The following is a 14,710-nucleotide window of genomic DNA, read 5'->3' as shown; positions in this document are numbered from 1 at the left end:
CAGCAGGCAGAGGGAGAAGCAGGCTCCCTGCTGAGCAAGGAGCCCGATGTAGGACTTGATCCCAGGACCTTGGGATCATGACCTGAGCCAAAGACAGGCACTTAACAGACTGAGCCACCCAGGCACCCCAAAATTTGTACCTCTTAATCCTCTTTATCTACATGAGCTTTTCCTCTGTCTGTCCTAATCTCTTCTTCTCATAAAAACACCAGTTGAGTGTCTGCCTTTGGTTCAGATCATGATCTCAGGGTGCTGGGATCGAGGCCTGTGTGTTAGGCTCCCTGCTCAGTGGGGAGCCTGAGCATGTCCCTCTCCTTCTGCCACCCCCTTGTGCATTCGCTCTCTCTCGCTCTCTTGTGCACACGCTCTCTCAAATAAATAAAATCTAAAAAAAAAAAAAAAAAAAAGCCAGTCAAATCAGACTAGAGTCCACCTAGCAGCCTCATTTTAACTTACTTACCTCTTTAAAGGGTCAGTCTCTAAATACAGTCACGTTCTAAAGTATTGGGTGTTAGGACTTTGTGCAGAAGTCAAGATCTTACCTCTGTCCATCTTAGGTCTTCAGATGAAACTCTTCAATAAAAGCATTAACAAAAGGAGAACAAATACAAGTTTATTAATGTAATACTTATGCATGGAAAAATGGGAGATACCCAGAAAAAATGAGGAACTCATCTAGCTTAGAATGCAAGCTTAAATACCTTCTTTTTAAAAAACTAACATATAATGTATTATTTGCCCCAGGGGTACAGGTCTGTGAATCATCAGGCCTACACATTTCACAACACTCACCATAGCACATACCCTTCCCAATGTCCATAATCCAGCCACCCTATCCCTACCTTCCCACCACCCAGCAACCCTCAGTTTGTTTCCTGAGATTAAGAGTTTCTTATGGTTCATCTCCCTCCCAATCCCATCTTGTTTTATTTTTTCCTTCCCTACCCCCCATGACCCCCCACCCTGCCTCTCAAATTCCTCATATCAGAGAGATCATATGATAATTGTCTTGCTCTGATTGACTTATTTCACTCAGCATAATACCCTCTAGTTCCTTTCGCATTGTTGCAAATGGTAAGATTTCATTTCTTTTGATGGCTGCATAATATTCCTGTGTGTGTCTGTGTGTGTGTGTCTGTGTGTATATACCGCATCTTCCTTATCCATTCTTCTGTTGATGGACACCTAGGTTCTTTCCATAATTTGGCTGTTGTGGACATTGCTGCTATAAACATTTGGGTGCACGTGCCCCTTTGGATCACTGCATTTGTATCTTTAGGGTAAGTACCCAGTGGTGTGATTGCTGGGTTGTAAGGTAGCTCTACTTTCAACTTTTTGAGGAACCTCCATGCTGTTTCCCAGAGTGGCTGTACCTGCTTGTATTCCCACCAATAGTGTAGGAAGGTTTCCCTTTCTCTGCATCCTTGCCAACATCTGTCGTTTCCTGACTTGTTAATTTTTTTTTAAGATTTTATTTATTTATTTGACAGAGAGAGAGATCACAAATAGGCAGAGAGACAGACAGAGAGAGATGAGGAGAAGCAGGCTCCTTGCTGAGCAGAGAGCCCCACGCGGGACTCAATCCCAGGCCCCTGGGATCATGACCCGAGCCGAAGGCAGAGGCTTAACCCACTGAGCCACCCAGGCGCCCCATGACTTGTTAATTTTAGCCATTCTGATTTGTATTTCCCTGATGCCGACTGATGTGGAGCACTTTCTCAAATGTCTGTTGGCCATCTGGATGTCTTCTTTTCAGAAATGTCTGTTCATGTCTTCTGCCCATTTCTTGATTGGATTATTTGTTCTTTGGGTGTTGAGTCTGATAAGTTCTTTATAGGTTTTGGGTAATAGCCCTTTACCTGATATGTCATTTGAAAATATCTTCTTCCATTCTGTCAGTTGTCTTTTGGTTTTGTTGACTGTTTCCTTTGCTGTGCAAAAGCTTTTGATCTTGATGAAGTCCCAATAGTTCATTTTTGCCCTTGCTTCCCTTGCTTTTGGCGATGTTCCTAGAAAGAAGTTGCTGCAGCTGAGATCGAAGAGGTTGCTGCCTGTGTTCTTCTTGAAGATTTTGAAGGATTCCTGTCTTACATCGAGGTCTTTTATCCATTTGGAGTCTATTTTTGTGTGTGGTGTAAGGAAATGGTCCAGTTTCATTTTTACGCATGTGGCTGTCCAATTTTCCCAACACTATTTGTTGAAGAGACTGTATTTTTTCCATTGGACATTCTTTCCTGCTTTGTCGAAGATTAGTTGACCATAGAGTTGAGGGTCCATTTTCTGGGCTCTCCATTCTGTTCCATTGATCTATGTGTCTGTTTTTCTGCCAGTACCATACAATCTTGATAATTACAGCTTTGTAATAGAGCTTGAAGTCTGGAATTGTGATGCCACCAACTTTGTTTTCTTTTTCAATATTCCTCTGGCTATTTGGGGTCTTTTCTGGTTCCATATAATTAAGATTTTTTGTTCTATTTCTTTGAAAAAACTGATGGTATTTTGATAGAGATTGCATTAAATGTATAGGTTGCTTTAGGTAGTATAGACATTTTCACAATAGTTGTTCTTCCAATCCATGAGCATGGAACATTTTTCCATTTCTTTGTGTCTTCCTCAATTAAATACCATCTTTAAAAAAAAAAATCTTTATTTATGTACTTGACACACACACACACAGAGATCACAAGTAGGCAGAGAGGCAGGCAGAGAGAGATGGGGAAGCAGGCTCCCCACTGAGCAGAGATCCCAATGTGGGGGCTCTATCCCAGGACCCTGAGATCATGACCTAAGCCACCCAGGCACCCCAATTAAATACCGTCTTAATAGGGAAAAGGGAAGAGAAATACTCTCAGGGAAAAGTAAATGATTTCTAGAAAAAATGAATGGACCTTTAGAAGAATGGATAGGAGATATGATAATTTGGGACCAAGTTTGTCTGGGTGTGGCATAGATTTCTAGTTTCCTCTCCTGTGATATGAGAAGACATTCCCAGGAAGGGCGTTTATACCCATCAAATCCTTTTAGAGATCTGCCTTTAGGCAGGTAAGGGGAGTTCAGAGAAGGCCTCTCCCGGCATTTCCTGTTTTTCAAGTACCTACAGTTCAAAATAGTCACTATGCCAAAGTGGCAAGTTGGGTGCCATATTCTGTTACCCTTCACTGTCTTCTCCCCTTGGGAGGTTAACAAGATTTTTGAGTCCTCCTCCAGAAACTAGGACACTAGGAGGAGCTCCTCTTGAATGTTGTAACTAAGGGCCGGAAGTGTCCTCTGCCTCCTCCCTCAGTGAAACATATGCGACCATGAGTGGATCTTAGACCCTGCCACACACCAGGCATTGGACTAAGCATTTACGCTGTTGACTGTTCACAGTAGCCTTATTACATGGATGTGATTATTATTCCCACTTCACAGATGAAGAAACTGAGGCTCAAGGGGTTAAGCTGTTTGCACAAGGTCACATACAGCTACAAAGGGGTAGAGTTAAATTCTGAACCCAAGATGTCTGACTCCACTATTCACCACTGCCTGACTTTTCTGGGGGTCCCTGTTTCTCTTCCTTGCACCTGTCCTCCTTCTACACAGCTCCATGTCTCTATGTCCCTCTTATTAATGCTCTTTCTCCTCCGCTGCTCCAAGAACCTCACAGTCTGTGCCCAAGCTGAGGTTTTTCAGAGTTCTCTGGGTCTCCAGCCCCTAGAAGATTCTGTGAGGCTCTGCTGCCCCTCGTTGCGCACGTGTCCCACATTCCCTGCCCCCTTGGCAGCTCAGAATCAGAATTTCTCTCTCTCTCTTTTTTAAGTTCTTTCTTTCTTTCTTTCTTCCTTTCTTTCAGAGAGAGAGTGTGTGCACAAGCAAGGCGAGCGGAAGATGGAGAAGGAGAGAGAAACTCAAACAGATTCTGCGCTGAGCACAGAGCCCAACACAGAGTGCCTGGGGGGCTCAGTCGATTAAGCATCGGACTCTTGATTTTGGCTCAGGTCATGATCTCAGGGTCCTGGGATTGAGCTCCCATGTCGGGCTCCCACCTCAGTGGGGGTTCTGCAGGAGATTCTCTCTCTCTCTTTCCTTCCGCCCTTCCCCCTCTGAATTAATAAATAAAATCTTTTTTTTTAAGATTTTATTTATTTATTTGACAGAGATCATGAATAGGCAGAGAGGCAGGCAGAGAGAGAGAGGAGGAAGCAGGCTCCCTGCTGAGCAGAGAGCCCGATGCGGGACTCGATCCCAAGATCCTGAGATCATGACCTGAGCAGAAGGCAGCGGCTTAACCCACTGAGCCACCCAGGCGCCCATAAATAAAATCTTAAAAAAAAAAAAAGTCAGATGCTTAACTCACTGAGCTACCCAGGTGCCCCTCAGAAAAGTCAGATGCTTAACTCACTGAGCTACCCAGGTGCCCCTCAGAATCTCTTGTCCGTTTCAGGTCACTGAGGTCAAGGATGTCTTTCAAAAATGAGAGATGCCTCGGGGCGTCTGGCTGGCTCAGTCAGTAGAGCATGTGACCCTTAATCTCAGGGTTATGAGTTTGAGCCCCACATTAAAAAAAAAAAAAGAATGACAGAGACTAAGGGTAGAACTTGGGAGGGGGCTGTTGGAATCAGCAGTAAGATCTTGGGTTTCTTTGGTGGGTGCAGAAGCCGAAGTCCTAAAGCCAAACCAGAGAGAGGCTAATAGCTACAGCAGGATTTCATACTCACCATGTGCTATTCTGAGCACTTGATAAATATTAATGCATTTAATATTCCCAGAAATTCTATGAGAAAGGTATTATCCTCCCTATTTCGCCATGGAGAAATTAAACACAGAAATGTTAAACGTCTTACCCAAGGTCACAAAGGTAGTTCACAGTGTTCAGCTTGGAAAATCTGGGCAGCCTGGCTCCAGACTCCATGCTGTGAGGTGCTAAGCCATATATCCCACCGGGCTGTGAGGAGGGGAGGGGGCATGGGCCATTAGGACATGGAGAGAGGGAGACGCAAGAACTAGAGGACAGGTAAAGGGTGGAGTAAATGATTTACAGGTGGAGTGCTTCCCTCTCCCGGACCATAAACCAAAGGGAACTGTCAGCCTCTGGGAAGGGAGATAAGGTGACTCAGGAGGGAAGGGCAGGGAGGGGACTGGGGACTGGGGACTCCCCTTCCATGAGTGAGGCTTCAAGTCCTGTACCTTTATCCATGGCTCTGTGGGAAACTCAGCACAGTGATCCAGAGTGTGGGTAACAGGCAGAAGGGTGAGGGCCACAGAAGCAGATGGGGGAGGGGCGATGATTGAATGGCAGCAGCCTGGGTTGTCCTCAAGGAAGCTCCCAGGATCTCAGGGCTTGAGCTCCTCTCAGTCCCAGGCCTGGGCCCCCTGGTACAAGACTCTTTAAGTGGTATGCAGCCCAGAGTGCTCTAGAAAAGCCACAGATCAGAGCTTGGGAAGGGTTGCATGGCCATGCTGGCTGAGCACCCAGAGCTTGTATCTTGCCCTCCCCAGGAGAGAGGTCCTGGTCTTCCAGACCTCTGGGACACATGCACACACGTACACACACACACACACACACACACACACACCAATTTTCCCCTCATATTGACATCTCCCCTGGCTCACCTGGGGCCCAGAAAGAGAACATGACTCTTCTGGCCATGAGTAGTTTTCCAGAATTTGCTCATCTTAGAGGTTTCTCAGAGAAAAAAAAAAGGTGCAGGGGAGGAGGGCCAGATGTCTTTCAGGTGGAAAGGGGAAAAAATTAAAAAGAAAATAAAGGAAAAGAAAAGTAAAGTAAAGCCTACCTGGGCTCAAGTCCTCCCCAGCTCTATTGACATGAGTCAGATACCATCCTGTCCTCAAGGGCCGAAGGGGCTGGAAGGGAGCTGAGCCCTGCAGACAGGTCACTGAGCACTGTGATTTGTTGTGAGAGAGGAAACCTGGAGGGCTTCAGGGAGGGACCAGGGGGAAGATCAGGGAAAGCTTCCCTGAGGGCCCTCTGAGCCAGACCTTGCAGGAGCAGTGAGAAGGAGCTAAGCCAGAGGCAGGTGATGGCAGCAGGGGTGGGAACATCTCAGAAGGCCTTACCCTGCTGAAAAGCCTGGACCTGGCACTGTCTGGCTTGGGGATAGGCCGGCAAGGCTTCAGGCGAGAGGTCTCTGCCTCTTTATCTCTGAAGGATTGCCTGGTTCAGGGACACAGCAGAGGACTAGGAGGTAGAAACCAAAGGGAATAGACTTGGCTCTTCATGGTAAGAGCAGCGAGGGCTAAATGCCCACAGGGCTCCAGGCTCAGGAGACTATTTCTTTGAATAATTCCAACTGCCCTGGGTGGCAGGTGTTATTGATCTTGCTTTGTAGAGGAGGAAAACTGAGGTTCAGAGAGACAAAGTAACTCATACAAGGCTGCGAAGAGAGCTAGAAGTCAAACCCAGGTTTGTCTGATTCCCAAGCTTGTGCTCCTACCACCTCTCCATGTTTCCTGTCTCTAGGAAACACTTGAAGGGGAGAAATCAGATCACAGTGTAGGGGAAGGACCCAAATAGGTCAGAAGTGGGACCAGTCCTCCTGGGGGTTCGTGGGTGATCTCAGTATCAGGTGGGTAATTGAGCTGGTGCCTCAACTATTATTTCCTTTGTTAGACTGAGGAGGAAATTGAGGCCTAGAAGTAGAAATGGCCACTCAGGATGCCAGATACCCTTAGGAATCAAGATGCTGGACACGGGCGCCTGGGTGGCTCAGTTGGTTGAGCAGCTGCTTTCAGCTCAGGTCATGGTCCCAGAGTCCTGGGATCAAGTCCCACATCGGGCTCCCAGCTCCATGGGGAGTCTGCTTCTCCCTCTGACCTCCCCTCTCATGCTCTCTCTCACTCTGTCCCTCTCTCTCAAAATAAATAAATAAAAATCTTTAGGGGCGCCTGGGTGGCTCAGTGGGTTGGGCCTCTGCCTTCGGCTCAGGTCATGATCCCAGAGTCCTGGGATTGAGCCCCGCATCAGGCTCTCTGCTCTGCGAGCAGCCTGCTTCCCCTCCCTCTCTCTGCCTGCCTCTCTGCCTACTTGTTATCTCTCTCTGTGTCAAATAAATAAAATCTTTTTAAAAAAATAAATAAATAAAAATAAAAATCTAAAAAAAAAAAAAGATTCTGGACACAGGGCTGAGGGAGGTCTGCATCCTTAGGCCCAAGTCCCAGACCTGTGGCCTTGTCAACCTTGTGGAATACGGATGGGGAATTGTCAGGCCGAGCTCCCTAGAGCCTGGGCCAGAAGCCTAGCAGGGTGGCCAGTGCACAGGACCCTGGTCCCAGGGCACAAGCCTTTGTTTAGGCCCAATTGGGCCACTTCCAGCCTTTGGAGTTGTGAAACTGAATAAAGGAAACATCATTAAAAAAAAAAAAATAGGGGCGCCTGGGTGGCTCAGTGGGTTAAGCCGCTGCCTTCAGCTCAGGTCATGATCTCAGGGTCCTGGGATCGAGTCCCACATCGGGCTCTCTGCTCAGCAGGGAGCCTGCTTCCCTTCCTCTCTCTCTGCCTGCCTCTCTGCCTACTTGTGATCTCTCTCTCTCTCTGTCAAATAAATAAATAAATCTTTAAAAAAAAAAAAAAAAAAGAGTCCATGGGGTGCCTGGGTGGCTCAGTGGGTTAAGCCTCTGCCTTCAGCTTGGGTCATGATCTCAGGGTCCTGGGATTGAGCCCCGCATCAGGCTCTCTGCTCAGCGGGGAGACTGTTTCACCTTCCCCCGATCCCTCCCCCACCTCTCTGCCTACTTGTGATCTGTCAAATAAATAAATAAAATGTTAAAAAAAAAAATAGAGTCTGGTCACCAGAGTGGGGGGAGTCTCACACCCCACCAATTTGTACTCAATTGCAGACCCCAACAGCAAGAAGCATATCTTGCATTTTCCACTTGGAAAGGACCTACTTCACTACCCCTGCAAGAGGGAGAAAGACTTTTTCCTTGCATAGCAAGAGCCCAGCCAATGAGAAGTTGCCACAGCTCAGTGAATGAGAAAACATCACCAACCTCCCGTGGACTTTTGCCTGAAGTAGCCCCTCTAAACTTCCCTTTTTTTCCCTATATAATAACTTTCCTCTCTTTTGTTCTCAGGATTCGCCTGTGGTTTGCTGTAGCTTGCATATCCTGAATTGCAATTCCTCTGTTTTTGAATAAGTCTATTTGCTGGTAAAATAACTGACTATTTTGTTTTCAATCTCAACCAAGTCCATCAACTCAGGTTTTGAATCCTGCCTCCAATGACCCTGAACAAGTCATTTACCTCTCGGAGCCTCATGTGTAAATGGGGTTGGGGTGAGGATTGCAGGAGACGCTGACCTAGCAGGGCCTTTGGCACCGTGCCTGTCGGTCAGGGCTCTGTGATCAGCGGCTGTGATGATTATAACAATTTATCATCATGCATCTGCCTTCTCACCTGGAGCGTGGGACAGTAATCCCTGTCATCCTGGTTTCAAGGACATGGTGTAATCTGTGTGAGATGTAGGGCCAGTGCAGATGTCCCTTTTGCCACCCCAAGGCCAGCCCAGCCCTGCAGTGGGTAGGGAGACACATCTAGTTCCCAGGGCCAGGGGAAGCTGGGTGACAGCCTCAATCCATCAATGATAACCTCAGTCCAGCTAAGCTTTATGGGCCCAGCAGATATTTAAATATGGGTGGTGTGTGGGCTAGCCCAGTTCTCCGTGCTCAACACAGGCCGTTGCCCAGAGCAGGTAGGCCAGTGTGGAATGGGAGGTGGCGTTTCCCGGGATCTTGGGAGACCAGCTGTCAGTAAGACCCCTGAGGATAGTTGTGGGTTTGGACTGGAGATGGATCTCCTGTCCTCAGGAGTTTGTGACCTGGTTCCTTCTGGCCCTTCGAGTGGAGGAGGAACTCGGGGAAGCTTCTTGCAAGAGAAATTATAGATCTCAGCTCCCCTGGGCCCATTCCATCCTGGCTTGACCCATGTACCCCTGAGCTCTGGAGGGGATGGGAGTGCTTTTGTCTGCTCTGAAGCTTCTTCCTCTTGTCTACTGACATAGGATGAAGACTGGGTGTACGTGACCTGAGCTGAAGGGAGGGTGCTTGGGGAATTAAGCTTGTTGAGAAGAAGGCAAGCTACAGACGTGTGCCGGTAAAGAGGGACGGCTCTGGGGGCAGCTCTTGTGACCTCCTACCCAGGCCCCCAGCACCATGACGGTCTCATACACCCTCAAAGTGGCAGAGGCTCGCTTTGGAGGCTTCTCCAGCTTGCTTCTCCGCTGGAGGGGAAGCATCTATAAGCTCCTTTACAAAGAGTTCCTCCTCTTCATCGCCCTCTACGCTCTGCTCAGCATCACCTACCGGTGAGGGGGAGGTCTCAGGACTGGCCCAGGGGCAAGGGGTGGGGTACTCATCTACCCACCAACCCTCTAACCCAGGCTTACACTTCACCTTCTCCAGGCTGCTGCTGACCCAGGAGCAGAGGCACGTGTATGCTCAGGTGGCCCGATACTGTAATCGTTCTGCAGATCTCATTCCCTTATCCTTTGTACTGGGTAAGTTTCCCTCGAATTCTCCCGGGTATCCTTCTGACCATCTTCCTGAACTTCAGGTTCAGTTGATAGTTCAGAGGATCAGAATTACCCCCAGCAGCACAGCCTGGAGGTCAGCAGGCAAGGGAATTGCGTTCTGGGTCCAGGATTTCCAGAGGGCTAGACCCTGCCTGTCACCTGCGGGACCCTCACTCCACCTGGGGACAAGACATGGGCTGGCTTCAAAATCCCACTCTGGGTACTAGAGGGGACACCCCCTTCCCACCTTCATGGGAAGCAGGGCTCAGAGTTAACCATTCCTTGACCGCTTCTCCGCAGAAGGAGGTTTGCCCTCCTCCCTCCTCCCTCCTCCAAACCTGACTTAACAAGGTAGAGGCTTTAGGAAGAGGCGTTCCCCTTGACAGCGAGGCAGGGCACTGAAGCCCAATGTGTCCTTCTCCTTGCTTTGGTTCAGCCTGGCCTGGACCAGGTGCTCTGGCTGGGGAGGTTGGGGGCAGGGGACGCTGACTCCCCCGGCCCTCCATCGTCCCTTCCCGTCTGCACTCGCACGGCGGCCAATCAGGTTTCTACGTGACCCTGGTGGTGAACCGCTGGTGGGCCCAGTACACGAGCATCCCGCTGCCGGACCAGCTGATGTGCGTCATCTCGGCCAGCGTGCACGGCGTAGACCAGCGCGGCCGCCTGCTGCGCCGCACCCTCATTCGCTACGCCAACCTGGCGTCAGTGCTGGTGCTGCGCTCGGTCAGCACGCGCGTTCTCAAACGCTTCCCCACCATGGAGCACGTGGTGGACGCTGGTGCGGACAGGTGTCCCCGGCGGCTTTTGGGTTGGGAGGATTTGGGGGGCTGGGGGGGTGGCTCGGGGCCGGGACCTGAACACGGGCCTCCTAGGAAGGGTGGGAGCGAGTCCTAGGGGCGGGGGAGGTGTCTGTGCCCCCCCCCTCACTGTATCGCCTCAGGTTTCATGTCCCAGGAAGAGAGGAAGAAGTTTGAGAGCCTGAAATCCGATTTCAACAAGTACTGGATCCCTTGCGTCTGGTTTACCAACCTGGCGGCCCAGGCCCGCAGGGATGGGCGAATCCGTGATGACATCGCTCTCTGTCTGCTACTGGAAGTGAGTCGGCCCCAGACCAGGCCTGTCTATCCTCCCTGGCTTTACAAACTGGAATAATATGGATGGTGCCAATTGCCTATGGCACACGGTGGGAAGTACTGTACATACATTAACTCATTCGGCCTTCACAACAGCCCTTGGGACATTATAACCGTCCCTCTCTCACGGGTGAGAAAACTGAGTCACTGCGTGAGTGGCAAGAAACTTGCCCAAGTCACTACTAGTTAGCAGAGCCGGGACTCAGACTTGCTGCTTCCCCAGTCTGTGCTTGCAACTACTTCGCTAAACTGCTTCCCATCACGGCCCCCCTCCCCCACATGATAAGACCCCCTGACAGCAGACTAGACCTCAGTTTGTGCTGGGCTTCTCTGTTCTTTCCCCATTCTTCCCTCCTCTCCTCCGCTGACGTTGGCTTCCTGCCTTTCCCGCAGGAGCTGAACAAGTACCGGGCCAAGTGCAGCATGCTTTTCCACTATGACTGGATCAGCATCCCTCTCGTCTACACGCAAGTAACTGCCTCCCCTCCCCAGCCCCAGTACCTACTGCATGTCCAGTGCTGTGTGTGACACTGACAATTAGAGCCCATACCTGCTCTGGGGCAGCTCAGTACAGCGAGACACCGAGCAACCAAGGACTCATCTTCCAAGCATCCCTGGGCCCTGCTAAGACGACCCCATCCCCTCGGAGGCTGCCACACCTTGCTATACGTTTTATTTCCTCATCAGATTCCCTACTGGGCCTCAAGGTCAGGGAGGGCATTTCTCCCTGACTGAGGCAGGCTTCCTTCTCCAGGTGGTGACCATAGCAGTATACTCCTTCTTCGGCCTCTCCCTGGTTGGCCGCCAGTTCGTGGAGCCCGAGGCGGGGCCGGCCAAATCTCGGGAGCCTTTAGAAGCAGCATCCACCCTGGGGGACCTGGACATGTACGTGCCTCTCACCACGCTACTGCAGTTCTTCTTCTATGCTGGCTGGCTCAAGGTGGGCATGGAGGCTCGCCGTACTGGCTTGCTCTGTAGCGATGTGAGCCCAGGAACCCCACCTCACCTTTGAGGACAGAGAATGGGGCTCTGAGCCCAGAAAACACTGTCTTGCAACTTGTAGGTGGCCGAACAGATTATCAACCCCTTTGGTGAGGATGATGACGACTTTGAGACCAACAAGCTCATAGACCGCAACTTGCAGGTACGCAGGGGCCTGGGGGCAGCTGCCTGTGCTCCCCTCCTTGCCAGCTCTCCGCCTGGGTGTGGAGAGGACAGCGGATCCTTACGACTTGATGCCTGCCCCAGGTGTCTCTGTTATCCGTGGACGACATGTACCAGAACCTGCCTCCCGCTGAGAAAGACCTGTACTGGGACGAAGACTCCGCGCAGCCACCCTACACGGTGGCCACTGCAGCCGAGGCTCTGCGGCCTTCCTTCCTGGGCTCCACCTTTAACCTTCGGTAAGTGGCCCACGCTGGTGGAGGTAGGACTTGACCCGGGTGGCAGGCCTCACCGCCCTGCTCCCAGCCTTTTCGGGAGATCCAGTCCCGGGGCGGCCCCGCGCCAGGCTCGCTCAGCCCGTCCTCCTCCTGCAGCATGAGCGATGACCCCGAGCAGAACATGAAGGTGGAAGCGTCCCCAGCGGCTGCTCGGCCACTGCCCGCCCAGACTCCACTACTCGGCCACTTCCTGGGTGCAGGAGCACCCTCCCCTGCCATCAGCCTCAGGACATTTGGTCGCATGCGAGGAGCCCCCAGGACCCCGCATCTGCTGCGCTTCCGAGCAGAGGAGAGCGGTGAACCCGAGGCCGCAGACCGCATTGAGGAGGCATCAGTGGCATCAGAAGACGAGACCAGGGAGCCCTGATCAGAGGCTGCCTGGCCCAGTGCCGTTCTGCCCGCCTCTCCAAGGCCTGCCTCCCCTCACTTCCCAACACCCTGCTGACCTCCAGCACTATTAGAGCACTTGCAGTGTGTCCTGAGCTGGAGAATTTAGAGACAGACCCTGAAAGGGGAAGATGGTGGGGCCAGCACCAGGGTTGGGAATGTGTCCATTTTGGTGGGGAAATGTAGGATGGTTTGCTTGGGGAAGGTGAGACTAGGATACATGGGCAGGGCCAAGGACAAGAACCCGGATGCACTGTTAATTTCCTGCTCAATGGGTTGTGGGGCCCGTTCTCAAACCTGAGGGAGTATCAGTAGCACCGAAGGGCCTGCTCAGTGTATTTCCCTGTGCCACTCCTAGGATTTGATTTATTAGATCTGGGATGGAACTCAAGAATTTGCATTTCTATTAAGTTCCCAGGTGATGGTGCTGCTGCTGGTCCAGGCATCACAATTTGAGTCCCATAGGAAAAGACGTTGAGGATATACCTTATCCTGATCTTACTCTGAAGAGGCATCACAGTATGTGTGCCGGGGGACTTTTACTTTACTTGTAATATTCTTTTTATTTACAATGAGAATATAATCAGTTATTACTTGTGCAATTACAGTTGTTTAAATTGGCCTGCTGGAAGGTGGGATAAAGATAACATGGTAAGGGCTTGGGAATATGATCAAACTCAGACATGGAGGCAGCTGGACCCAGCCCCAGCCCAGTTGGACTTCAGAGCGCCACCCCTTCTGCTCCCACCAGCGCAACAGGAGGAAGCGTGATTTAAGGGGTGAAAGCTGCGGGTTCTTCTGTAGTGGGCTTGCAGTGCTGGGTGGGTGGGGGGGAACCATCCTAATGGGAGCCTAGATTGGAGTTGACTGAACTGACCTCCATTCTGCAAGCCTCCACTAAAGACACTGGTGACTGCCAAAACCGAATCTTAGGGTCAAAGGATGACAAAACTCAGAAGAAACAAAAGGTGTAGTAGAGGTTGAGTGCAGCCTCTAACATCTGGGGCTGGCTTTGCTTCTTTCCTACTGGGCAACCATGGGTTACAGAATACCTAAACATAGGTCTCCAAGGTTTTTTTCCGTTTTGTTTTTTTTTTTAAAGATTTATTTACTTATTTATTTGACAGACAGAGATCACAAGTAGGCAGAGAGAGAGAGGGAAGCACGCTCACCGCTGAGCAGATAGCCCCATGCGGGGCTCGATCCCAGAACCTTGGGATCATGACCTGAGCCCAAGGCAGAGGCTTAACCCACTGAGCCACCCAGGCACCCCTCCAAGTTTTGTTTTTTAAATGCTTTTTTATTTGACAGAGTGAGCACAAGCAGGCAGAGCAGCAGGTGGCGGGGGTGGGGGGCAGGCTCCCTGCTCAGCAGAGAGCCTGATATGAGGCTCGATCCTAGGACCTGGAGACCATGACCTAAGCTGAAGGCAGAGGCTTAACCCACTGAGCCACCCAGGCGCCCACATAGGTCTCCAAGTGTTTGTGGAGACAAAAGTACCCCAAGATAGCCATTTCCATAGAGGTTTTTCTCACAGGGTTAATGGGAGTTTGCCTTGCTTCAGGGAAAGAACGGTCAGCTGAAGGCTTCGGGAATGAATAGGGGATGAATCCAGACTCTCTTATTTGAGAGTGTGACAGCCCAAGAAGGGGAATCAGTCAAAGGAAGACACGGACTCCCTGCTGAGCAGGGAGCTCCCTGGGTGGGACTCAATCCCAGGACTCCAGGATCAAGATCTGAGCTGAAGACAGGCGACCAACCAACTGGGCCATTCAGGTGCCACGAATGAATCCAACACTCTTTAAACACACTGCTTCTAGTCACAGATTAGAGGTAGGATTGAAGGGGAGGTATAATCTTGTAGAGCTCAAATGGGGAAATACAGGCAAAGTGTCTAATCTGACTCTGCTATTCCTGACCAACACTGTTAACAGTAACTAAAATGATGGTGCTGCAGTAATAACCACTGGATGGAAAGGTGGGGCACACGCCTCCCAGAGACCATGGTAAGGTTTTAGAAGGTTGCGTTGCTTTTGGTGTGTTCTGAAGTTTTTATACTAAGAAGTGGGGGGAGGGTCATCTCCTAGTTCATCTTTCCCTACTATCTATTCACAAAACTCTGCGATTCAACCAAGCTAATGAGCCAATTTGGATTTTCACTCCTTTGGCTCTTAAGTTATACTTGCACTTCCCATCAACTTTAACTTCAGATAAAATCTTTTTTTTTGTTTTTTTAAAT

General features: G+C 50.3%; 1 protein-coding gene across 1 annotated transcript; it reads left to right on the top strand.

Moving 5' to 3' along the window:
• The first annotated feature begins 8,661 nt into the window (after window positions 1-8,661).
• Window positions 8,662-13,073, top strand: BEST4 (bestrophin 4). The gene is made up of 10 exons (XM_004740480.3): window positions 8,662-8,690; window positions 9,000-9,302; window positions 9,400-9,494; window positions 10,054-10,287; window positions 10,450-10,604; window positions 11,036-11,113; window positions 11,397-11,582; window positions 11,706-11,786; window positions 11,891-12,045; window positions 12,181-13,073. Exons 2-10 carry the CDS (start codon window positions 9,151-9,153, stop codon window positions 12,449-12,451), a joined length of 1,407 nt encoding a protein of 468 aa, XP_004740537.1. The 5' UTR covers window positions 8,662-8,690; window positions 9,000-9,150; the 3' UTR covers window positions 12,452-13,073.
• Window positions 13,074-14,710: the final 1,637 nt, after the last annotated feature.

Source organism: Mustela putorius, unplaced genomic scaffold (assembly GCF_011764305.1).
Source record: "Mustela putorius furo isolate JIRA1106 unplaced genomic scaffold, ASM1176430v1.1 tig00003853_pilon_pilon_pilon, whole genome shotgun sequence".
Classification (NCBI taxonomy): Eukaryota; Metazoa; Chordata; class Mammalia; order Carnivora; family Mustelidae; genus Mustela; species Mustela putorius.
The sequence above is the reverse complement of the archived record's forward strand: the minus strand, read 5'-3'. Positions and strand labels throughout refer to the sequence as shown.

Excerpts from the sequence above, each read along its gene's own strand:
- BEST4 (XM_004740480.3), top strand. The coding sequence starts at position 9,151 with ATGACGGTCTCATACACCCTCAAAGTGGCAGAGGCTCGCTTTGGAGGC. Across the intron at positions 10,605-11,035 it reads CTCTCTGTCTGCTACTGGAA|GAGCTGAACAAGTACCGGGC; the intron begins GTGAGTCGGCCC and ends CCTTTCCCGCAG. Across the intron at positions 11,114-11,396 it reads TCCCTCTCGTCTACACGCAA|GTGGTGACCATAGCAGTATA; the intron begins GTAACTGCCTCC and ends TTCCTTCTCCAG.